At 37.8% G+C, this 27,387-nt stretch overlaps 1 protein-coding gene across 1 annotated transcript in view; it reads left to right on the top strand.

The window, feature by feature from the left end:
- LOC105453278 (neural-cadherin) overlaps positions 1 to 27,387 on the top strand; it is a 150,341-nt gene that overhangs the window by 2,319 nt on the left and 120,635 nt on the right. Inside the window, exons 3-10 of the mRNA XM_011695082.1 lie at positions 529 to 720; positions 2,170 to 2,416; positions 3,136 to 3,355; positions 3,596 to 3,872; positions 4,767 to 5,362; positions 6,674 to 6,820; positions 8,314 to 8,505; positions 15,931 to 16,121. Of these exons, the coding sequence (XP_011693384.1) occupies positions 529 to 720; positions 2,170 to 2,416; positions 3,136 to 3,355; positions 3,596 to 3,872; positions 4,767 to 5,362; positions 6,674 to 6,820; positions 8,314 to 8,505; positions 15,931 to 16,121 (2,062 nt within the window). The remainder of the gene's footprint in view (positions 1 to 528; positions 721 to 2,169; positions 2,417 to 3,135; positions 3,356 to 3,595; positions 3,873 to 4,766; positions 5,363 to 6,673; positions 6,821 to 8,313; positions 8,506 to 15,930; positions 16,122 to 27,387) is intronic.

The raw sequence follows: 27,387 nt of genomic DNA, 5'->3' as shown, positions 1-27,387 counted from the left end.
ATCTTTCTGTAGAAGCGCATTCCTATTGCTCATACGCTTCGAGTAGTATTTTAGACATTGCAAAATGAATTATTGTTATCAATCAACGCTGCAACAAATGCTATTGCCATACAAAAAAAAACTGGGAATACATATATAATCTATATTTGCACAAAAAAGGGGAATGTTGTTTCTAATTGAATCTCTCATATTGAAAAAGAATAACTGCTAGCAATATGAAAGAATCTGTGTAATTAAATATATTTTTTCCCAGCAATATTATTTTCTTATAAAGTCTATAATTTAATATCTCTCGTGTAAAACATAACAAAAGAATAATACATCTATATTTCATTTGTGCGGTTATATACTTCGTAGATTCACTTCGCGATCGTTAATCTTCGAAGTGCTCTATTAAAAAGTAGCATTGAAAACAGCGTTGCAATAGCGATTAAAATTTCGCAAGTGGCGCACCAGCGATGCCGCTCTACATTGTTAATGCGTTCGCGTGGCTGCTACGTATACGCGATAATCGATGTGACGTTATAGATACCGACAATCAGCGCGTCATCATCAACATGAAGGATGTGAATGACGAGCCTCCGTATTTCATTAATCGGCCACTACCGATGCAAACGGTCGTTCAGCTGAACGCACCGCCGAACACTCACGTGTTCACCCTACAAGCCAGGGATCCTGACACCGACCACAACATCCATTACTTCATCGTGCGAGATCGAAGTACGTAATATCACGAGTAATCGAGATTCGATATTTCGAGCATTAACGCTTACGTTCCGCGCACCGCTGATAGTTATGTAATATAATAAAGAACGAGATTAATCACACGGCGGAAAGAAGATAAAACGCACGTGGGATGCTTTAAGCTTTCTAGAAAACTCGATGATTGCTATATATCGACAATCCATTTAGACAATATTTAAGCAATATTTACGTTAAATGTTTTCGAATTTATGTTACATTTGAAAAATTGGATAAAAGAAACAATTTCCAATATCAATATAACATCGTACACTAAAACAAAATTCAATAAATCTCTACTTTAATGAATAATTGATCCTTTCACGAGAACGAAAAGTTGAATGTAAAGATGTTAAAATTAAAAACATTTTACATAAAATATCCCTCTATGTTCATATTCAAGTTCGTATTTTATGCTGTTTGTCTTACCGGTGTACGTGTATAATTAATTTTATACTTGTAAACACAGCAATTGTTATAAAACTCATACGTTATGATAATCCAAGCTAATCAATTAATCTTTTACAAAAATACACAATTGCATATCGTAAAAAATAATTAGTACACAGCTTTTTTATCAACATAACGTTGCATGTGTATGTGTAATTTATTTCATTGCAGGAAGAAATTAATTTTTGGCAGAAGAATATATGAAAGCTTGCTCTTTTGACAAATGTTATATTACTAGCAATTAGACAGACTAATTATCTCGTTTGTATAAGTAAAACATGGAGAATTCACTACTGAATTTTTCATTAAACGAGAATATTGTGTCAATTGAACAGTTGAACGTTTTCATTAATTACAAGAGAAATATATGTCGAATTTAACAAACGCCGCATAGAAACATATAGAACGATCACAAACGGCCTAATTATTAATCTACATGCATCACATCGGCGTAAAATCGCGCATTGTTCTCATCGAAAATGCACCTGATGATTACAACGGCGACCTAGTATCATATTCCGCAATTTACAGGATTATATAGTAATGATGCCATTACGCCGAATGCTTTCCCACAATAATCGCGCTTCCATATCACAAACAATTTTTATTTCGCGGTATAATGTAAAATATAAATCCATTCTGCGTTATTAATGCAATGCGCCCAGTGTATTAAACAGACAGATAATAACTTAAATATAATAAAATTCAACACTGAAGTTAAATTATTGTTAAGTATTGCTTGGTTCTCAATTTCCACTTTTCTACTTACGGATTCAGTCATTATTTTAATTAAATTTTCATTCAATTTTAATTCTGATCCTGAATACTAAACGAAAACTAGAAATCGTAATATTATTATCGTGTAATCAATATTGGCCCATTACGAGATTTTTATTGGCGGAACTAAAGCAGATAAGGTGTCCTAACCGACTCGTTTAATTAATTAATTAATCAATTAATTAATTATATTGCACGCAGCTGGCGGTCGCTTTGAGGTCGACGAGAGATCAGGAGTAGTACGTACTCGAGGTACCGACCTCTTCCAGCTGGATATGGAGTACGTCCTTTACGTGAAAGCCGAGGATCAGAACGGCCGTATCGACGAGAGGCGTTTCCAGTCGACTCCTGAGGAGAGACTATCGATCGTCGGTGGAAAACGCGCACCGCAGTTCTATATGACGGCGTACGAGGCCGAGATACCGGAAAACCAGAAGAAAGACTCCGAGTTAGTACGCAAGTCCCTCCCAACAGCCAATTAACTCTTTCGTTTTGAATTTACCGAAAATCTGGTCTCGGTCTGAATTTTTTTTTTCAAGACGTTTCTGCATCATTATAAATAATTTCGGCAACTTTGGAACAGATCGATTTTGATTCCTGGAATATTGTTAACTCTAAAAAATAAAAAAAATAAAAAAAATAGATTTTTCCATGACGGTGCTTTTACCATAAATTGTTACTGTCGCAAATTACATGGCGCTTTTGAAAAAAGTTGTCTTTTATAGTGGCTCTTTCAGTTTATAAACAATTTAATTAAAACTATATAACAAATATATAAAATATTTAATTTCTTTTTTAAAAAATTAACCGTTTACAGGATACAAGCGAGTTTACGTTTAGCTATTTTTACATGATTGTTTTTCCACGTTCGGCTCGCTAACATTTTTTATTTGCTCTCAACGGCATTATTTGTACAAGATTGCTTGCATTTGAATATCGAACTGTTTGACTTCGGTCCACTTTACTGCCGGAACTGTTTGTCTTTGGGGTCAGTTGACTTTTCCAAGTCCGATCGAAATTTAACCAGGAGTTGCCCGTTCGCGTGACAAATAATCAAGATTCCCGCACAAAATTTATTCCCATATACCCGTGGAGCTTTGCTTATTCCTGAGCTGCCAAGCCCGCGGGATGTTTCGTGCGCGAGTGTCACGTGTTCAAACTTTTCAGCATAATATCGGTGAAAGCCAAGTCGTTCGCCGATCGAGAGATACGCTACACGCTGAAGGCGCAAGGTCAAGGAGCCGCGGGTACGTTCAACATCGGACCGACTTCCGGAATTGTGAAACTTGCGAAAGAACTGGATTTCGAAGATCTGCGGCAGCCCCATATTTATTCTCTGATAGTGACGGCCACGGAGGACTCTGGTGGTTTCTCGACATCGGTCGAGGTAACTGGATTTATGTTTCTCGAACTCTGTTGTTTTCCGCGAAGAATAACAATTCCTTCCCTCGGAAAATGTAGTACGCACACACACACACACACACACATACATACACATATGCATCAAAATCTGCAGATTACGAGCGTAATCTTCTCTGTACTTGTTGAACGTTCATTTGTAAACGAATATCGAATTAATATGTTTCACCGGTTTAATCACCTTTTACGATATCATATTAATTTTTAGCTTACAATTCGGGTGTCGGACGTCAACGATAATGCTCCTAAGTTCGAGCTACCGGATTACCAAGCTCACAACGTCGACGAGGACATCCCGTTGGGCACGAATATACTGAAGGTCAAAGCAACCGACGCCGATTCGGGAGCAAACGCGGAAATAGAGTATCTGGTATCCGACGATCACTTCAGCGTGGATTCCAACGGTATTATTGTCAATAATAAGCAGCTGGATGCGGACAATAATAATGCCTACTACGAATTCATCGTTACCGCTAAGGATAAGGGTAAGCCACGCAGAAGAAAGAACAAATCGTGGGAGATGCGCTTGGATTATGACATACAACTCTATAATTATCGAAAAATATATGTTTCGCGTTAATCAAGTTCAATTCAATCGTTCATTCGCTACTTTTTAATCGAAACCGATGCGTAACTCGTTTCTAACTCGTTTGTTTCATCGCATTTCGTCGGCTTACGTCCGCGGATGATCACCGAACTCGCTCGACTGTCTGTGCTTCGCTTTGAGAAATTCAAAAACATCGTAAAGTCGACGCTCGGTGTTACCCGGTGATTTGGTCACGTATAAAGCAGAAATCGGCCTTCAGCGTCAGCAAGCCGGGGATCGGCCTGAGCGGCTAAATCTCACGGATTTGGTTTTCAAACGAGCTTCAAATTCCCGTCTCGCGTCGCACACGGGGATAAAGCACACATCCCGTAGACGCGAATTCGCGTTATTTGCATACACACGGCGCGAATGCGGGGGGGAGGGGAGGTGGTTTTCAAACAAGTCGCGGCGCTTAATTGGAAATAAAGCGGTCGAATTGGCACGAATAGCACGTGCGCTTATATTTATTGCGCGTCCACGTAGTGTATTTCATATCGGGGAAATTTGACGTTGCAGTAAATATTCCTTGTAACACGCGCGCCACATCTCCCGTGAATTCAATAATTTAAATTACCATGGTACGATTCGTGACGCTTAAATAAATAGGTATACGCGTCACGCGTTACGTTCGCGATTTCCGATCGTGTTTTTAAGCGGATTAAAAAGCCATGCATCTCCTGTACGGTCGCGCTCTCTGCAAACGTCTCTGCACTACTGCTGATTATTAATTCAGTCGGAACGGCGATTCCGCCGTTGAATCGATAAATAATTAAACGCGGGCTTTGTTTTTCAGGCGAGCCGTCGAAAACCGGCACGGCGACGGTGCGGATATACACGAAGAATAAAAACGACGAGGAGCCGAAGTTCTCGCAGCAGGTCTACACGCCTAACGTCGACGAGAACGCCGGACCGAACACCCTGGTCACCACCGTGGTGGCGTCCGACAAGGACGGCGACAACGTGCGCTTCCGCTTCGTCGGCGGGAACACCACGTCGGGGCAGTTCGTGATCGAGGAGATCACGGGGGTGATTCGTCTTCACGGGAAGGAGATCTCCCTGGATCGGGACAAGTACGAGCTGAACGTCACCGCGCTGGACGACGGCGCGTGTTGTCCGAACGGCGACAAGACCATTCACACCAGCACCGCGGTGGTCGTCGTCTTTATAACCGACGTGAACGACAATAAGCCGGTATTCAAGGAGTGCGGGATGTATTATCCGAAAGTCGAGGAAGGCGCGCCGAACGGCAGCACGGTCATTAAGGTGCAGGCGACTGATGAGGATAAGGGCGTCAACGGACAAGTCAAGTACTCGATCGTGCAACAGCCTAATCAGAAGGGCACGAAGTTTACCGTTGACGAAGAAACCGGCCAGGTCTTGACTAATAAGGTACAATTAATAGGTCGTCTATTTTAATTCTATTTTACTGATGAAAATTTCTAAAATACATCTGTATTTAACATTATATTTTACGATATATTTATTTCATATTTTATTTTTAATATTTACATTAACATTCAGTTACATAAAATAGGTTTATTTTCAAACTTCTCTATATTTGATCTAAAGTAACAAGCAAACATGTCTGATAAAGCCATAAAATATTGCGTTGATTGTATCGGAATATATCAGCTTTAAAAGACAATACCAATGCAATTCGCGTTGGAGAGTGCATTCAGGTAGTGTGCTAAATGTATTAAACAACCTCTAACAATCATTAACTCTAACTCTACTCTTCCATCTTTTGTACGTATCGTAGACCGAACGATAAGGTACTTAACATGCAAGGCACTTAACATTTTAATTACTGTTCGTGCCGCAAATACATAAAGGTTTCTAACAAAACAGATATTATTGCATTAATATATGCGCTGGCATTTTTTTACACGGTTCTATTATTCTTTTTTTTTTTAATATCCATTTCATTATATGTCAATCAGAAACAGTATGAGAATATACAGGGTGGAGCATCTAAAACAAAACACCGGAATATGTCGGAAACTAAACCCAATAGATAAAAATGTTTTCGATAAAAGTTGTATGATTTTCATATTATGCATAAAAGTATTAAGATACAATTATCAAGAAATCAATAGTTTACGAGTATTTCATATTTTATGTTGAAATGTGGCACAATAAGATATAAAATATCTCGTAGAGTATTGATTTTTCGATAATTTTACCTTAATACTTTTATGCAGAATAATTAGACGAATCATATGTAAAAAAAATCATATCATTCCATTAAAAAAAAATGGAGATAACCTCCATGTGACTTTGAAAAATCGATTTTTTGAAAAACTGATTTTATTTCATTATTTGCCCCCTTCAAATCATGCAAATCTTTTGTCTGAAATATTTTTATACCTACCGGATTTAGTTTTTGATATATTCTGGTGTTTTGTTTCAAATGCCCTACCTTAAATAAATTTTGTTAATTGTATCAAATGTGAACAGCAAATTCTATAGGATCAATTTTGTGTTTCTCCCCAAAATATAATAAAACTTGAGTTGTTGATTTAATCGCATAGTTTATAATTGTTTCCTATACAAAAGCAATTTTTCCTCTAGTTTCGATTATTTTGTAGCAATTTTCAATTTTATATTTTGCAAACTACTCACAAATATTATACTGTAGATAAGATTTCGTTAATGTGTATTTGCACTGTATTATAGTAACGGAAACGACTGTTCTTTTAGGTGTTCGATCGCGAAGGCGACGACGGAAAATTTGTATCCGTCACCGTTAAGGCAACGGATCAGGGCGAGCCCTCGTTGGAAGGTGTTTGCTCGTTTACCGTCGAAATAACAGACGTGAACGACAACCCGCCGTTGTTTGACCGACAGGTGGGTACACTCAACCCCACAGCGAAGCATTTAGGAAACCATACGGGTTAGAAACGCGACAGCAGATGTCCGGAAGTAAGGACTGAGCGTGACGAGAAGTCACCCATCAGTGCGTTATGCTTCGACGCATGTGACTGAAGAATTTTTCGCACGCGGTGCAACTTTACGCTAGTTTTATCGCGTTCACGCGACCAAAGGGCATACATTCTGCCCTTCATCGATTTAATATGTATGTTTACGGAGAATTTGTATAGCAAGAGAGCGGAGAGCAAGCCCATAATTTTGTAAAGTCCGCAACACGAAACCATATCTAAAGTGGATCTCGTAAATTATGGACTCGACCCATTTCTACTTTAAACTCGTGAATATTTGAGTTAGTTTTTCACTATATCTTTTTCAGCCATTAAAATTTCGCCAAAAATCAGAAATTAAATTACAAATAACGCTTCGTGAAAGAAGCTCGTTTAACTATCCTAAATATTTTACAATTTTCAATTTTGTAAACAATTTTCAGTTTTGATTTTATAATATTCTATCAATCCTAAATATTTTACAATTTTCGATCTTAACGTTGATTGTAGTAAATTGTCTCTTTGCAAGGGCGTCAGCAAGATTTTTTCTAGAGGGGGGCATGATCTAAATTATTAGTACGAACTATCGCAAGGAGCAAATGTCCGAACGTTGTGTACCTGTTCGGGGTCGGTAAAATAACTGATACAACTTATTTAAAATAACAAATATAAAATAGATTCCGGAAACTTATTTGAAATAAAATATCGCAGGGGGCAATAGAAAACTGATACGACTTATTTAAAATAAAAAATATAAAATAGATTCCAAAAATATATTTAAAATATTAAATAAAAAATAGATCAGAAGAAATTATTTAGAATAATAAATACTAAATAATTCTTTCACTTTTTTTTATTTAAAATACATATTTTAAATGTTTTTTTAAATAGGACTGATCCTTGATAAGCATAAGTCGGCAAAGTAATTGATATAACCTATTTAAAATAACAAATATAAAATAGATTCCAGAAACACGACTTATTTAAAATGAAAAATATAAAATAGATTCCAAAAACATATATTTAAAATATTAAATATAAAATAGATTAGAAGTTATTTAAAATAATAAATATTAAATAACTCTTTTACTTTTTGTTATTTAAAATACATATTTTAAATAATGTTATTTTAAATACGACCGACCCCTGGTACCTGTGTTGTACTTTAGCTCTCTCACATTTAACAAACATATTTATTTTTTTTAATGAGAAGTAAAAATGAGAGAGCAAATTCTAAATTCTTATTCCAGGGGGAGGGAAGTAAATGCCCCTTTTGCCCCTCCCCCTCCTGCGGACGCCCATGTCTCTTACACCCTCACAAAAAAGATGTAATTAAATTAATGATCTTTACGTGATTAAATTAAATATCTCACGATATCTCTAAAAATCTCGAATTAACGATTATCTTTTGACCTTTCGCAGAGATATGTGGAGAACGTGAAGCAGGACGCGAGCATTGGTACAAACATACTAAGAGTGTCGGCATCCGACGAGGATGCTGACAACAACGGCGCGATCGTTTACTCGCTGAGCTCACCCAACAACGAGCAGAATCTGGAGTACTTTGAGATCCAACCAGAGTCTGGTTGGATCGTGTTAAAGAAGCCCCTAGACGTGAGTATCCAAATTAAATCGCTGATCTACATATCGTCTCTCTTTAGCAGTATGGACAGCATCGTTTTCCTGGAACACACCCACTTTTTCGTGGGCGAGGCTTGCAATTTTTCTTTGCGGCTTGCCAGCTTCTTTTGCTCTCAGATACACCCGATAACCTCGGAAACGGAAAAAGTCTCAGCAATATAAGCGATATTAACGCCACGCGCATCATCTAATAATCTTTGCTGCAGTAATTAAATCATATTTAATAATGTTGTACGCGACATTTCTTTCAAGAATGATATCCTGCGGATTCGGATTCTACTCGTCCCGAACAAGTGTCGCGTGTCCCAGGAATGTGTAGGCTATATACGTAGTATATTATACTATTTATATATATACATATATACGTATATATATATATGATCTCGTATATAAATATAAAAATTGAGTGTACACCTTCTGCCGATATATATATATATATATTGTACGTTTGCGTTGACTTACGTTACATTTAACACGAATCCGTTTTGTTGCTGAGCGGATAAACTTGTATACTAATATACGTTTGGTCGGCAATTATTTCTCTCATCACTAATATGCAACGAAATGAGTTTCCTTTTTACGGCACATGTATAGAACTTTTTAATTCCCATTGATATGCACAATGTGTTCACTATGGTAAATACTTAGCTATGCCTGATTTCCTCAAACGCTTCATGTACCTGAATCGATCGACCGTTCGGGCTATTTTTGCAACAAAACACTCTCTCTCTGTCTCTCTCATTCTCTCTATTGAGAACATACTCGCGGCGCGAGTACCTTTTTAAATGATTCCAAACGAAGCCTCTTGTCCAGTTTTTTCATTCACTTCTCGTCGTAAATCGGTCGTCGAGTTTACCGAGTATGAGCGGTCGAAAAGAAAAGAGAAAAAAAAAACAAGAAAGAAACGCGCGCGCATACATACTTTTTTTTCTTTTCCGTCCTTCTTTTTCTCTTCACTTCATTTTCTTTGTTCGCCGTTCGTTTTGCCGCGTTTTCCGCGTTTTGTGCCGCGACGCCAATCATGATTTTCGATCAATTTGGCGAAGTTGCAAAATGCCGACGCGTGTGGATTTGCAGAGGAAAAAAAAAAAAGAAACGCGTGCGGATCGGCCCGCTACCGTGCGTGGGCACGGCCGACCGGACGCGAACGAGTGTGCACTTTTCATACTTTTCCCAAAAGTAGCCGAGAAAAGGATGTGTGTGATTTTTGTACGTGTTACGCGTTGTTGGAGAAAACGGGAAAAAAATGGAAAGGAAAGAATGCAAAACGATGATAAAATAAGAGACATGACAAAAAGAGATGGAAACGTTCGGAGGAAACTAATGATCTTTAATTAATTCAACTAACATTATTAATTGTGAATGTTTTTCAAAAGGGAAGTGATGTTTTTTGAACTTCCAGGAGCAGGTGGGAACAACATTTTTTGAGCCCCACGTACGGTGTACTTCAACCTCTACGCATTTTGTGGTGCATCAGACATAAACAATTTTTGACAATGCTTGCATATTTTATATGAATGTGTTTTTGATTCCTTTACAGGAACGGATCTCGCTCTCGCTCCTATACATCCATCCTCGCCCTCTCTTTCTCACATTATCTTTATCTCTATCTTTTCCTATCTACGTCTAATTCTCTGATTTCTGAATTATTTTTTTCCTCTTCGTATAAAAAAAAAAAAATATTCTTCAGTATGTTGCATTTTGTATTTTATTGCCATGTCGATTATTACTTTTCCGGAGTACGGCTGCTTGATTTTAGCTACGATTACTTTTATATAAGTTTGATGAATTTCTCTATTTATTCTCTGTCCATATTTTAATTGATTTTCTATATCAGACAAAGCCTGCGTTTCTTGTTTGTTATCATTTCTTTCAGTTTACGATATCATGATTTATATATTTCTTTGTTTTCCTCTACCTCCTTTCTCTTTTTCTCTCACTAACATACTTTCTCTCACTGACGTTTCCCGATTTTCATCCCCACTCTCCCGGTGTACCACGACGTGACTGACAAAGAAAGGGAAAAGAACACGAAAAGTATTTTTGATTGAGAGCGTTTACCAATGTATAAGATATGTGTATATACATATGTATAGATCATAAGAGAACTTGTCCGTGGTGTGACATTTTTTCTTCTGTGATTGGGGCGGCATACCAACTGTCGTGACGAAAACGGGAAGAAACGAAAGTGAGAAACGGAAGTTAATCACGGAATGAAAGGAAAGCCGAGAAAAAAAACGTGCGGATTAACTATATCACGACGACGGTCAGAAATAACGTCCATCGGTTTTTGAGTGTCGTTAAAACGAGAACGAATCAGACGAGGGGTCGTCATAGTTTTTTTTTTCTCCCCGTCTTAACCACTCTTTCCCCGAAACCTTCAACCCTCTCTGTCACCAACCCCTCTCTTCGTTGTCCCGACCATTCTTTTCCCTTCCCCCTCCCCCTCCCCCCCCACGTCTCCCGATGCCTCTCTTATCGCATTCTCGCTTGCATGAAAATGCCTGCATTGGTTGATTTCGTAAAGAAACTAATTTGAACTTCTTATTGTTTATGTTTGTGTTCATTGCACCATTTACTTTCTTCGGATTTGATGATGACAAAAAAAAAAGGGCTGTTTTCCAGTAAGTAGGATCTATATTCTTGTGTTTCACACCTTGCATCGAGACACATCATGATGTGACCATTGTTATACCAGCGCAAAAGAAAAGTATAATATTCGTTGCTAATAACTAGAGCGCCTTTCCGTTCGATTATTCAACATTTTATCGTTTCGATGATTTTTCGCCTCTGTTGTTGTTATCGTTGTCACTCGGAGACGTCACTCTCTTTCTCTCAATCTCTTTCTTGCTCTATCTCTCTCTATCTCTCTCTCTTTCTTTCTATCTATTCTGCTCTATTGTCTTTCTCTTCTTGTTGCTCAATTTCTACAAAATATTTCTATATCTAATTATATCTTCTCGAGCATTTCTGTTCAAAACTTTGTATCACGCGCGATGTATCTTTTATTATGTACATACACACGTGCTGCCGCGCTATTTTCGCTCTTTCATCCTGGTCTCGTATGTATTCGTAGGTGAAGGATGCCTTTATTGTGCCGATATATTGCGCCACCAGTGATCTGTCAATTTGTCCGCGGTGCTGAATATCCAACGGACGTTTCACAAATTTTAATATAAGTTATAAGTATTGAATATCCTTCATTAAATCTTCTTACATATTGAATTTAAAGAATTTTATCTTCCTAAATTATTTTAAAAATTAAAGAATATAAAAGATTATTTTATTTTATATTGAAATAAAAATAAATTAAACACTTTAACGTAATTAGTTTTTTGAAAAAACTTAAATACATTAATCTCTAATTAAAATAAATTTACATAATATAATTTCAAAGCTGTAATTAAATTAATTTATATTAGTTTTAATTTAATTGTACTAAATAAAATCCGTGCTTCGCTGAAATCAAGTAACGTTATAATTTTATTTATTACTTTGTGTTAGCAAAGTTTGTGATCATATTTCACATAGCAGCGCCTTTTTAAATATTAATCACCAGATTTAATGAAATTATAATTAAAGTGTACACATGTTTTACGTATTACATTTACACATTACACATTATTTGATTAAACCGTCCGTTGGATATCGAATATTATACAGGGATCTGGTTCCATTTGGGAACAGCTTCAATAATTACTTTTAATGTTCCAGGAAGAGAGCCGGTAGTTTTCGTTACTAGAAATCTTATGAGATAGCAAGATCCCGATTATAGACAAACATTCGCAAACAAATGTTCACTTGGGAAACGAAGGATGCCAATTATAGAATCGGTTTCTGAACAACTGATGCTTTTATTAATATAAATCGCGATGTTTGATTACTCTGAAATCAGCGGGTGGATAGAATCTCAAAGAATTTTACATTAAAGTATTAAAAATTAAATTTTGACAATTGAGATATGATTTAGTTATTAAAAAAATTCAATTTAATTCTATTAATATTTCTCTACATACATACATTTTGTTTATTAAATTATTCAAATTATGTAATATCATTTTTAACTGTAATTTTAATATTTATCTTCTGTTACTATTCATCCGCTGTTACGTTATTATACTAGATCTATTATACTAGATCTATTATACTAGATAGTTCAGAAAATATATGCTACTTTTTAAATATAGATTCTCTGATGCTTGTAGATATCTTAATAAGAATTGTGATAAAAGGTGTGAAAATTTTTTGAGTCTTGTCGTTTCGTTACAACAAAATGTTGTAACTCACACATACGATCTAGAATCTAAAATAAAATAAAATATATCCAATATTTTGATATAAATAACAAGAAAAATTAACTAATATTAACTGCAAGTTAATAATCGAAGAATCTATAGATAAAGGAAGCATTTTTAAAGATTTAGCATATCTTCCGCTTTCGTGTTATCTCGGATAAGCACAGCATTTATCTAATGCAATCAACGTAGTATTTGATGAGTGATTAAAAAAAATGCACTCTTTTTCGCTGGAAAGTTTTTTTCTGATTTAATATTTGCAAATAACATCGCACTGATAAAATTATTTGCATTAATTAATACAATCAGTACAGCAATGAGCTCAAATATGCAAGCGTATGCATTCGACAGGTAGGTATATCATCGCAACTACATCGTCTACATTTGTAATCATAATATTCGTAATCTACCTTCAGTTACATTTGATTTAATTAAATCAATTTTATTTAATTAAAATTAATTACCAAATGTTTATATGTTGGTTTGTTAATCAGCAGATGTCTAATATCTTCTTCGTTATTATCATCGTAATCATGATCAACATCACCATTATCATCCTCATCATCATCATGATTCTCATTATCATCACCGTCATCATCACCGTATGCTGCAATCACTCATGAAACTAACTCACGAAAGAACATAGCATGTTTGAGTTCATTGCAGTATAAACCTAAGTTCTTACCTAAGCGATGCACTTTTATTAAATTGGATAAAAATTATTAGGGAAATTAATGGATTTCTACGTTAGGAAGACAAGTGAATCTATCAACGAGGTAACACGCAACGGAGTCATCCCATGTCCACCAGGATACCTACGAGACTGCACGGTCCTTTATCTCTCTATGTTTTTCTCTCTATCTATCTATCTTTTCTATTTGTTCGTCTTTCTCTTCTTCTTCTTCTTCCGTTTCAATTTCGCTCGCGAATAAAAAGCAGAAAGACCGTCCGAGGGTACTTTCTCATGTGGACGCGCTCGACGCCGAGTGACGCGCCTTAGCTCTTTCGTAAACTTCCAACGGGAAAAGACGAAATAATAAAAATAAAAATATAAAAAAAACATACGAAAGAAAAGAAAAAGTAAAAAGAGTGACGAAACGGAAAACAATCGCAAAAACAAACAAAAAAGTACCGCCAACTATAAAATCCCGAAAGAAAATGTCCTATAAGTTGACGGCCCAATGTTTTGCCACTAGCGTGACAGCTATCGCCTGCGAGTACGGGCCTCCGACAGAGGGATGCCAGTCTTGTCCGCAGACGTGGACGTTGAGTTAGACGTCGTAGACAGAAACAATAAACCACCTGTGTGGGATGCGAATGTATACGGCCCCATTCACATCAAAGAAAATGTCACAGTGGGTACTGTAGTGACGTCGGTGAAAGCCAGGTTTGTATGCCACGACATGACCGAGACAAGACACGTGACATGCCGTGCCGTGCCATGCAGTGCTGTTCCTCTTCTCTCTTCTCTCTCTCTCTCTCTCTTTTTCTGTCTCTCTGTGATCTGTTGACCACCCCCTAACTTATTTTGTTTCTCTCACTTTTTGCTCCTTTCAATTACTCACGTATTCTATTTGTCTTTCTGTCCCATTGATTCCCCTTATGCACTTGGATTTATTTTCCGATACACTCTAGATTCTCTCTTTTTACCTTTGTTTCTTTTCTATTCTGTTCCCGATCCTATCGCAACATTCGATCTCTATTTCGTTCACTTTTTTCACATCTATGTACTTCTCTTTTTAGACACACTCTTTAGAAATTCTATCTTCTTTCCTTTTTTCTATTCTCTCTTGGTTGCGGAAGCACTTATGGTTAAGCGCGGCGCGGTAGATCGCTGATTGGCGGACACTCCTTCTCCTATTACTACAACAACTACTATTACTATACTGCTACCACTATCTTTTCCCAATATGTACTGTAGCGAGCCGCGGTGATCGCTCTTGGACGATATTTGGAGACAGCGAGGGTTCGATCGGGCAGAGAAATTATTCGGAAATGATCGAGTCTTTTGATTTCCAAGTGGAGTAAGTTTTAAATATCATAAATAAGCAATAGATGTATAGCTTTAAAATTTATTGTCTTGATTACATCACGTTACAGCTTTCAAATGTCTGAATAGCATTTTTTTTACAAAATGGAAAATTTATAAAATTTTCTGAGAAAATATATGACGCTAATTTATATAAATTTTCTAGCATGCAATTTATTAACAGTAACATGGACATCGCTGTAGGGAGACTTTTATCTTCAAATTAATCTTAAAATGCCACATAATCAGACCTTGTTTTCTATAGTTAAGCTTACAACAGATAATTGCAGGATTGTTATAAATTGCTTCGATACCAATCTATAGAGATCTCTTATACTACTGCATTGAGATCCGTTCGTAATTGTAAACTTACTCCACTTGAAAGTCAACAGGCTCTCGCTTTTCTCGGTGAATGTTAATACAGCAGGAACCGCACGCTTCTTCAAAGACTCCGAAGACGCAGCGATGGCCGCGCGGATAGCGAATATACGCAATAACAACCAATAATTGTGCAAATGCGGGAAGGCGGAGCGGTGACCTACAGGGCGTGTTTCTAGCGTGCTCATATAGTTTAGGCAAGGACGTAGCGAGAGAACACCTGCTGTGCCTTTTGCGATTCATTCACGCGCAGAAATACAGGTTGCGGATCGTCGATCGTCCATCACGCCGTCTCGTCAGCCCGGAAGTACTGTTCGTACTGCTCGAGAAACTACCAGGCCTTCGCAATTCCGTTGCGAGCGCCTTCTTGACACTAATCTCACCGAACGTGCAAATTTCGGCACGAGGGTGCGTGCATAATGCGAGCTCGCGCTCGCGCCACAAAATCTTCCAGGCGTTGGCGGATAGCCGAGGGCAGGGCGTCGCGAGTGTGACGCTCGCCCGCAGCGGACGCACGGGAGAGAGAAGAGCTTCTTCCCCTCGCTCTCTCGAAAAAGAAAGAGAAAAAAAACGACGGGGAGCGACATTGTACCATGTACTCTCCTCCCCCACCCCCCTCTGCCACGGGCCTTGGCGCCTTGACACTAACGCCGTTGTTTTTTGTTCCCGTTTGTTATACACGCGGTCTGGCCGTAGCGCGAGACGTACAAGCTGGAGGCGATGGCCAAAGACAGGGGCTACCCACCCTTGTCGCGAACGGTGGAGGTTCAGATTGACGTTGTGGACCGTGCGAATAATCCGCCCGTATGGGACCACGTAGTGTATGGCCCGATCTACATTAAAGAGAACATGGCCGTCGGGGCTAAAGTTGTGTCTATTAAAGCCAGGTCTGTCAACACTGTCAATGCTCCGTGCGGCTCTCTGCACGAACCCGCCCTGCACGCAAACTCGTGGCAGTATTGTTCTTGTGCACGTTAATTGATATTGTGTACGAATCCACATTACACGCATCTCAACACACTCACACATATATATACATACACACACACAAACACACGTCATTTACTCGCAGAGGCGGCGCGGCGCGCCACTACTCGCTCGCTCGCTCGCTCGCTCGCAAGCATTAACGCAAGACACACTTATGTTTCGCATATATATATATATAGGGTCGACTCTCGTGGAAGGTATACGGTCGGAATGTCGAGTGTTGCAGGCGACACGTCTGCACAGTCAAGGATCGTGAAGAATATTGGAGGATTTCTTTGGCGCAGGACGTTAGAGCGATGGTTCTTGGCGAATCGAGAAACTTGAACGACTCAGATTAGCGAGAGATTATAAGTAACGTAAAGAAAGTTATCGAGATATCTCAATTTTTAAGAGAACCTAAAGAAGTAACGGACAAAGAGAAACAACACTTGGCGCTTCGAGAATAAAGTGATAATAAAAATTAACAAATTACCACCTCTGTCGATACATCCGAGAGCGAACTAGATTTCTTATGTCGATTATTAAGCGAATATTAAGAGCAATCAAAATCTTTTGCTGTATTCTTCAAGAGTGCTAAATTCTACTTTGAGAATTCCGCAGCCATATTTAGGATTTATTCACTGCGTTCGGAACCATCGCTTCAGATTCGGAGCCACTCTCGTTCAAGTCTTTTGCAATTTATACACAAATTACGCGAGAGACACATTCACACCCGGCTCGGGACACATATACGGATATGCCGTAGGCGCGGTGCACGGATATGATCGCGACCTCGTTAACGTCGGCGTTTCATTCTTTTCGGCTTAAACGGCGAACAACGCGATTACGCTCCGCTGACAAGCGGATTATGCATCTCGAAACATTCTGCTGCATCCCGACACGCAGGGCACGAAGCCTATTCATTTCATTTTTCCGCGAGTGCTTTAATTGATTCCGCAGCGAGATTTAATTTCTCTCTACCGCGACGCCAATAAGACGTCTCTCCCCGTGTACGCTAAATTGAATAAACGACACGACCAAAGGCCGCTTTTCATCCGTATATATAGATCGTGCCTCATAATACGCGGGAATATAAGAAACGGGTACGAGAGCCGAGGAGGAGCCGCGTCGAGTATCCCGTCTCTCCCATTTATCACTGAAGTGCAATTCTCCGAACAAAGCGCAATCCCCCTATTGTTGCATAGTAATCGACACAAGCGGAGAACTATATGCCGTGTTACTATCACTACGATAAATATTAATTATTCGTCGCGCTTATTGTTGCATGAAGATTATTGTGAACTCGCGTGAACGTGAAAAGAGCAGACGACGGTTTTACGTAATCGCGTCATCAAGAGATGTCGATTGTACTAATAAAATGTATTTATAGTAATTTGCGATTTAAAAAAAGTTACGAATAAAAAAATATATATTATTGCAATTTTTATGATCAGCTTCTTAGATATTTTGTACGTTTTATACATACATTATATATTCATTGCTTCATAAAGACTGAAGAAAATGTATTTTGTTCAAAATTCCAAAATACGTGATTTCGCAAAAAATATCGCAAATAAGTCATGTCTGGTCGCGCGATGTAGTACGTTGGCGGAAAAATATAGCTGACCGGCGCGGCAAAAAGGCGTCTTTTTTTTGTAGCGGGCATACCAAAAGCCCGTGTCGAAAAAACGTTAGTAATGGGTAGTTTGCGCGTGACGTACCGCTTTTAACGGCGGTCTCTCGCGGAGATACATGGACTTCCGGCGAGAACGAATTGGCTAATTACATACGTACACGCTGCACGCGAGAGGTGCCAGATGCAACGGTCCACGCGCTGTCGGTGCAAGATAGTACATTTTATTCAGTATACGTACGCGAGTATCCCGTGCGCGACGCGTCATGCAAATATTCCGCTGGCCTATCTCGCTTAAAACACGCGCCAATCTGATTCCCCGCGAGTAGGTCATATTAATAAGGAGCAATATGCCAATGCACAATTCGTTGTGAGCAACGGCCGTTAATCCGGTTCGAATTTTTCTGCACGGGAGCACGCATTGCGTGATGCGATCGTATCTTTCGTACAAGAGTACGTTTTACAGTTCTCCAAATTATTATTTTCTACTCATTTCTTTCGCTCTTTGTTTCGTGTGAAAAAAAAATATATATATTTATTGTATAACTTACTTTAATAAATATTAAAAATTTTTGCGTATATTTGTATCAAAATTCGCTAGAATTTTGAAGAATGTCTATATTTTACAGCAGTCTATTTTACGAATTCTTGCGCGACTTCTTCACCTAATGCTCTCTAATGTAATGAATATTCTTATTAAATTAGACCTTGCCGGTTTCTCGCAGTCAAGCGGCGTTCTCACGGATACCACAAATTCCACACACCGAGCCCGTTAGTAACGTTAGTGACATTTCGTGGAGGATTAATTCCGGGGAGTTTACTCGTTAGGACCGCGCTTTAATGGCAGCTGGAAAGGGATGCAGCAAAACGTTTCGTCGTTCGCGTTTAGTCCGCCATTTTCCGCGAACTTTCCTCATCAACGTTGCGCCAACGTACACGAGCCTCAAATGCAAAGATGTCATCGGCTATAATTATTACACACACACACACATAGGCACACGCATATAAACACACTATAATATCATCTGCCGATAATCCGCTTCTCTCTCTCTCTCTCTCGTCGGGAATTCGCGGCCTATAGCAAGAAACGCATTAACATTAATTCGTGCCACACACAGCGTGTTAAGCCGCAACGTTAACGAGCGATGGGTGTTTTGAGTCACGTGTTTGTTTCTGCGCTATACGATTCAATAGCGATATTGTATACTACAAGTAATTTGCCAGCTATTTTGTATCACGGACGAAACTCTCGCGCGCCCGGAATTAGAACGCAGAACTCTCTGTCTCTCTATCTATCTATCTATCTATCTTTCATACATTTGTTGTGTGTGCCGTAAACATATTTTTGGGCATGTTTTACGAAATAGATGCTTCCCTGGATTATATATTATTGATTTTGACCAACCGTTGTCGTTCTCTTCATTTCTCTTCTTGATCATAGTTTTTTTTTTGTCACTCATGCGTGCCTCGTTTGTTTAAAACCTCCTCCGTTTGTCTCAGTTTCATCTCCGTTCTTTTCGCACCGGATTGGCTTTTTTCAAAATTTTACTTTGGTCTCGTTTACGTTGTGTGTACTCGTACCCGGGACTCCGTCTTACCTGTCCGATGACCGGAGTCGCGTGAGTCAATCAAGTTATTACAAGCTGCGGCCGCAAGTGATTGAGCAGTTATGATTTTCGTTGATCCTCCCCTCCCCCCTGATGCTTGAACTTTCGCAAGTCGCGGTCGAGCGTACCCAAGTATGTCGTATGTACATACGTTTCGTTTTTTTTTTTTTTAATTTTTTTTACCTCCTCCTTGGTTGTTAATCAGTTTGTCCGTTATCGCCATCGATTCATACATCTTGATTCGTCGCCAGGACATGCATAATATAGCTCATATCAATATATCCAATCATCGGACATACGTTTTCATGAATGCCGTAATTAATTTTTGGGCATGTTTCGTCAGTTGCTTACCTTGCGTTAGGTTTAACGACGTGCGCAGTCACGTTTCTCTGGTTTCTTTTCTTTTTATTTTTATTTTTTCCTTTCTTTCTCCCCCTTTTTATTCTTCGAGAGCGTAGTGTGTTCTCGTAGTGTCTTTTTTGTGCGGCGAGATCTTTCTTGTTGCGCCGTTCGACAGCAAGTTGAGTAACGATTTTAGATTTGAAGTTGATGAACATAGTTAGAAGCATCTTTGATTGCTGGAAGTCTCACCGTCTCGTATCACGTCGGACAGTACAGTAGTGATTATTATACCTCTCCAATTAAAATTGAGCGAGCAAGAGCATTTGCTAATTGACCTGCGCCGCTACGTGACGCTCGCGGATCGAAACGGTATACCCTACAGCCGAGCCGTCGAGAAATTCCTTCTCCGTTCGTCTCTCTAACCAGAAGGGAGAGAGGTCCATTATATGGATTCTCGAGATGAAAACGGTATACTATCGATTTCCCACGTATATCCGGCAAAGTGAGCTGACGCAAATTTTTCCAATACGATTTTATCGTCACGGGAAAACATTTCCTTTGAAAACAAGTAAAACGGTGTCCGCAAAACAAATGTCTCCCTATCTGCTACATTTTCACGTCTAATTAGATATGCATGACGATATAATATACATGAAATATGTATCAGCGAAAATTGTTCCATAAACGTTCGGACAGATTTTTCCGTTGGAGACAAAATTGTATTGGAATTGCATTATACGCTCACGTGGCATTTCGCAATGTCACACACGAGACACGCATACAGACACACATACAGAGACACACTTGCATCGTCACCGCGCACCAATGGTTCAGGGGTGGTTTATGCACAGAGTTTGGGGGTTGTAAGGTTTCCTAACTTTGCCCTAACTTTTTATTATATCATAACATAATTACACACGTATATATCACTCTCGACAGTCTTTACTTCTACAAGCTCGCTTACTGCCCACACGATGACTTTTAACAGTAGTTATGTTGTACAACATGTGCGTGCACACACTCACAAATGCAAAACCTTCGGGACCTAAGGATCACGCTTATACGAGCTGGTATACTACCATACTAACCCCCGACACTACGGTGTGTACGCAATTCCACTCGACTACCGCGCGAACGTGATATCGTCCGTCAGACGTCGTCCACAGATAACGAGCAATTAAAATCGCCATACGAGCGTCATTTGTCAGGGGCACGAGTTGCGCTATTATTCCGGCAGTAATGTGGAAATTCTCCTAAATTAACATTCGGCTTGAATGGCGCCGCTAACGAGCAATCGGAATTAATCAGCGAAAAGTTGTACGCCGACGTGAATTTATTTTATGCGCGCGACCGCGCGGGGCGGCCGCGTGATTAATAAAGCATTGAATTAAATTTCGCGGAAAAATTGAGATTTTATCCAAACGAAGAACGGCCGATCAATATTGACATTACGCGATTCTGGGCTTTCACAGTGTGAGCTAACATTAACAGTGTGTAACTTCGCGATGAAGAGCTCCTACAGAAGGTAAACTAACGTGCTTTTTAAAGCAATGGGGCAGCCTCTCTTTTGTCAGCCAAATTTCAGCAAATGAATTTTTTTTCACAAAAAAAAATTTGTTCAACATTTGGATACAAAATGTGAGGACTGCAAAAGGAAATTTCACGAATAAAAATTGAAAAAGATATTCATTCGGATAGTTTAGAAAATATATCTACAATATTTGTGTGTACACGTAGATTTTTTAAAAACACGTCTGTTTTGTTCATATGAATATAAATTAGACATATTGATTAATACGTTAAGAATCGGCTGTTTTCGGTCATTTTATAATCTCATTTTATAACACGTATGTGCGAAATACGTAATGGGATCGCTGGTCGCAATTTATCTCCCGAAGATGCAATGTAATAAATGGCGGGCATTGTTAGAACCTTTTGTATTTAATGACAGGCTTGAAATTTGATCGAGCTGCATCGTCATATATTCCGGGATATTAATCGCGCGTTTCAAAGCTGCTTCGATTTTGTCGATATTAATGTGTACTATATATATTCCGCGTTTTAAACGAATTTTAAATGAGTGTTTCAGAACGGTTTCGATATTGCAAAAATTATCTTTTGATCAAAATAATCTCGCTATGGAGTATCCAATATCGCCGGTCTGATAATCGTTCAAATCGTTATTTATTTGATACGGTGTATACTACGTTCTAGATTTCCCTGCCTTTTTTTTCCTCAAATGACAAGTCTTTGCAATCGTTTTAGCTCTTAATATAGTCGTCTTTGCCTCGGCGCAAATTTAATTGGAAGCTATTATCTTCAGCATGTTTTTCAATAATATTCCTATCAAATATCTTGATAATAAAATTTTAAATGATATTTTTATTATCAAGATATTTGAAAGCATCTTGGAATTTATTGAAAAATGAGGTTTTCATGAATTTATAATATACACCACTTTAAGACAGTCATTAAAATCTTTTATATTGTTATTCATAATTCTGCAGAAAAGCTTGAAACGGCAAAATTAGTTAACTTTGAGACAATATATTTCCACGTATTATAGGTAAAGAAAAGAAAATACATTTATAATAAAAAATGTGCCGGAAGCAGAAGATCATAAGTATGCCATGCATTTATGATCGCGAAGGTTGAATCGAGTATTTAAGTTTCGCTAGAAATTTATTTTGAAATTCAATATTGACCAGCCCGTCGAATCGAACGATGAAAAACGCGATGCGCATGTTGCCGTATCATAAAAAAAAATTGCCGTTTTTTTCGTATTCTGTTAAATTGCGACAAAGTACCTTCCGCGAGTTTTAATGATCAAAAATGTTTGTGTCAATATTACCATGACCATTGGTTCAAAATATCGTGGTATCTCTCGTCACCGCATCCGCTACCGATCGCAGAAATCCGATGCACTCGGTTTGACACATACCTTTCGACGTCCTAGGGCATCCTGCAAACAGAAAAAACGAAACATTTTTCGTTATAAAGGGCAATAAATGGATTATTGACAAAGTTCTGAAATATTGATAGTTTTACAAATCATGGAGTCACGAGGCACGCCGTAAGCGTAATTAAACGTATAAATCAAAATGTATGTAATATTTAGAAGAGAATTCTTAGAGAGAATTTTCGCGGAAACGCAATTGCATTTCGTGCATAACTAACGATTTCTTGGTAATTTTTATACATATATGTATTCAATACATTTAAATTAATGTATTTCGCATAGTAGAATATACATATTGTATGTAAGATATTCATACACATACATATACACATGATTCCTTGCTCTCAATGTTTCTGATTATAATCGTATTCTTCTTTCTCTACAATATGTAAATTTATTGCTTTAAAGATAACAAGCTGTTGCTGCGAGACGCTCTACGAAGCTTCCGCGGAAATATACTCAACAGTAGAACATCAAACTGTGTTTTGAGAAATAAACTTGTAAATTATAAATGCACGACAAAATCTCATATCAGTAGAACGCCAATTTTTTAATTTTCTCTCTCTTGCACTAAATTAAAAATTACAGAAGTTTTGGAATACATAAGTAAAACGTTATGAAAGTTAAACTTTCTACGGAGTCCCTTAATAAATTAGATTCACTCAACATTTAACATATGGGATAAAGATGTTCAAATAAACATGGTTTTACAGCATCATACAATCTCGCTTACCGATTGCCATCGCAATGGAAGAGATAACATCGCTCGATTTCGTTAGACCAGAAAAAATACGGCTGACGTAAAAAACAGATGCTATCGGGATTAATCGTAAAATATGTCGAGCCATACGCCAGGTTTTACCATCCTCAGAAAAAAGTTGCCAACATTTTTCATTGAAAAATCCTTCTACCTGTACGTACAAAAGTGCCACTTCCCGCAATTCAGATATACTTTCGTATTTAAATAAAGTTGCGCGAAACGCGTGTCCGCGCGCGCGATATGCTATCTCTTCCTCTCTATTTTTCAAACAAAATCTTTGCTCCTGACGTAATTTCGAGTAAATCTGAATATAAAATTGCTCACTCGAGGCGTGTTCGGGAGATACGTTTCGCTCTCGAGACGAACGTGACTTAAGATCCGGATGACGTTTTAAGAATTCCCGGGGAAATGACATTTTAATGCTGAAACTCGCTTTCCGTTCGCGAAGTTAAGCGACGAGAGCGCACAAGATAGTGCACGTTTCGCAATATCTGGATACCGGGTTGAACTTAAACGCGACGATGTTTAAAATGTAACACGACGTCGCGTAAATGATTGAGCTCCGGGCGAAACATGAGCACTTAATAGATCCTCGCGTATTCACAAACGAGCTTGTTCCGCTAACGGCGCGCGCTACCGGGGCGATGCCCGAAGATTAGATCTTTCAAAGATCTCTCGTTAAGCGTGATGCACAATGGCTGAGACGTTTGCTACATTTTAGCTTTTAAAATCCAGAATTTATATCTGCAGAACTACCGGGCGGATCGCGTGTGTTTAACGACGCGTTTGATTTCATTTTCGCGCGTTTGCCATCTTGTGTCTGTAATCTCATTTAACAGAAATTGTATATCTCGTTTGATATTGGATAATTTTATTGGATTTTTACTATGGGATAGTTGTGGAAAATGCAATTCATTATTTAATTAATTCACTAACAAAGATAGATTACGATATTAAAATTATTATACGGTTACGTCATCAAATTGCCGTCCTCTTAAAGCTGTCTTATCTGACGCTCAACTTCGTATTATAAGACGATTCACCGAGATCGCATTAATTTCCGAAAAAATGAGGTATATTCCACGACTGAATATTAATTAATAATAACGTTGTGTAAGAGGAGTTGACAACAGTTTCGTTTTTCATTTGCATCTATAAGATCTCTTCAAAGGACATATTACAACGAGATGTAAAGTACAGATAAATCTTTGAGATTTATTCTCGTTTTAGTACTCCTCCTAGTACTATGTTTGCAATAATCTTCCTGTAAAAGGCAATGATTTCATAGTTGACATTTATATTGGTATTTTAATACCGTACTGTAAATCATATGTAATAAAAGAGGTAGTCTACAAGCGAACTTTGACTTTTACGAGCGGCCATTAAATAACGCGTTCAATTCAAGATTCTATATATTCGGGGTTACAGCCGGAAAGAGTGAGAATTACCTTTATGTGAAGATTGTGATAAGAATACATTCACCAAGATCATTCTTTCATATAATAAATTAAAAAAATCTAAGATATCGACGTTCTATCAATTTTGAGCAATTAACTTTTCGCGAAGAAAACAAGAAAAATAGCGAGATTCAATCTTTCACTTAACTTGAAGCGAATCTCGCTATAACTCACTTGAAAGCGCGATATATAAGATCAGAAAGATTAAAAAGTAACAATAGACGAAATCGCCCCCGATGAAATTTTCGCTAAAAATCGCCAAGGAAAAATGAGATTTTATTTTTCTTTCCTGTTTCCATCCGCTTTCGGATGCGATATCTTATACATAGTCTATCCCAGATCCGACCACAATTTTAATAATAGATTGCCCTGCGAATTTAGAGCTTTTCTGGGACAAGACTTTGCGGGAAACTATATCATTTGTGGCAACTTATTAAAATGCAAGTACCTCAGTAGTTAAACATTAAAGTCTAGAAAAGAAGAGATCTTTAAAAATTACGAAAATAACAGTACCTGTTCAATTAATTTCTAAAGTTACTTTGACAAACACATATTTTCTAATCGCTTACAATCATTCTCCCCATTCTTTATTTTAAAACCTCGAAACCATTTCTCCTCGAATATTCTAATTAAGTGTGAATTTCAAACCGACCAATAAATTATTAAAATCGATCGGCGGTTCTGGGACATCCTGCGGGGAAGAGTCAATGTCATGCCCGTATTTCAATTGACAAATGGCGCTGTCAATTTCGATCGTGCACCCTTTGAACCAGGGGGAAATTCCTCTCGCGAGACAGCGGGATCCTTTCGGATCGATGAACATTTCGTGGACACGTCTAACGGATGACACGACGGCTGTCTACAGCCATGTGTGTACACGCGCGGTACAACGTTCATACGCGCAGGACAAGGAAACGCACGCACCACACGCATAACACACACATGTACACGTACGCAAAACACACGCACGCCCAAGCGCGTGTATAGACGGTACCTAACACACCGGACGAGCGGACGATCGAACACGCATGTAATACAGCCGTGCGGTTCGTTCGACCAATGAGATGAGCTCGGACATGTGGATGATTATATTGAATCAGACTGTTATGATCTCTCGCGAATTAATTAGGAGAGAGATCCTTGAGACGCACATTCAGTTCCTCAATAGATACTTGATTAATTAAAATAGATTAAAAGCAATTCATTCTTGAGAGAATTTCAGCATTTAATACATTTAAGCCCGGTTCCACAAATGTAAGATTAACTTTAATCTCGGTTTAACTTACTGTTTATCTTTTTCTAATTCTTAGATTAAAGAAAGATAAAGCAAGTTGAACTTCGATTAAATCGAGTTAATCGCAAATTATGAAACAGGCCTTGCAAAATGGAGAGATTAGGTTAAAAATTTTTGTACCACATTTTTTTTATTTAATTACGCAAATGACTAAAAAAAATAATTAACAGTTAATATTTCGTGACGATATAATTTTTGATACAGAAAATATATTTCAATTTAATGTCGCTATTTCTATAATATGCTTATCGGTAAAATAATTAATTTCACTTATTTAAATCAAATTCAGAGATTAGAAGATTATGCATAATTGAAATAATTTAATTTCGAATGGGCTACTAGGCGAATCGTAAATTAGTAAATGAAAGCTAATTGTTGTTAGTGAATTCCGCATATAATTTTCATTGCCTTGGAGCGCAATAATTGCTCGAGCGAGATTTCAAAGGCAGAAGTTTACCCTGCATCTTTTATCCGGTATTTAATTACGATATTAATTAATATTTATACACGCCACAGAATCACTTGTAGAAACAATTTTAACGATTTATCAAATTTTAAAAACAAAATATTTGATCGCGTAAACATCTACACGCTATATTGAGTAATTCCGTTTAATTAACGGTTTATTTTGTATCCATCAAATGATTTAATTGTATAATAAATTACTGAAAAATCAAATCAAATTTATTTTCAGTTACATTGAAAAGAAATGTCAATATCTGACATCTGATAAAGTTATTTATAAAAGTTTTAATTTGTGTATTAATTAATTATATACGTTAATTAACTGCGTTTTAACAAATACTGCAGTCAATGAAGTGTTTTACGCAGTACGCCAATGTCAATTCAACTTTATCAGAACTGAAATTAATTTTCAATATTACTCAACAATATGTTTACAGTGCTTTTACATTTCATATTTTACATATCAGCGTATTTTCAAATTGTGCTACAATATATTAATATTGTACATAAAATTCCGCGAAGGACACCGTAATAATACACTGTTCTTCAAATAACACCGCTAATTTCTCTCTTTGTCATATCGTTTTTCTGCAGCACAAAAAGAGTTTTATTTTCTTTAAGTATCGGTCTTTACGCTTCAAACTCGCGAATAACGGAATTATCGCGTTGC

This window comes from Wasmannia auropunctata, unplaced genomic scaffold (assembly GCF_000956235.1).
Source record: "Wasmannia auropunctata unplaced genomic scaffold, wasmannia.A_1.0 LD336000.1, whole genome shotgun sequence".
Lineage (NCBI taxonomy): Eukaryota > Metazoa > Arthropoda > Insecta > Hymenoptera > Formicidae > Wasmannia > Wasmannia auropunctata.
The sequence above is the reverse complement of the archived record's forward strand: the minus strand, read 5'-3'. Positions and strand labels throughout refer to the sequence as shown.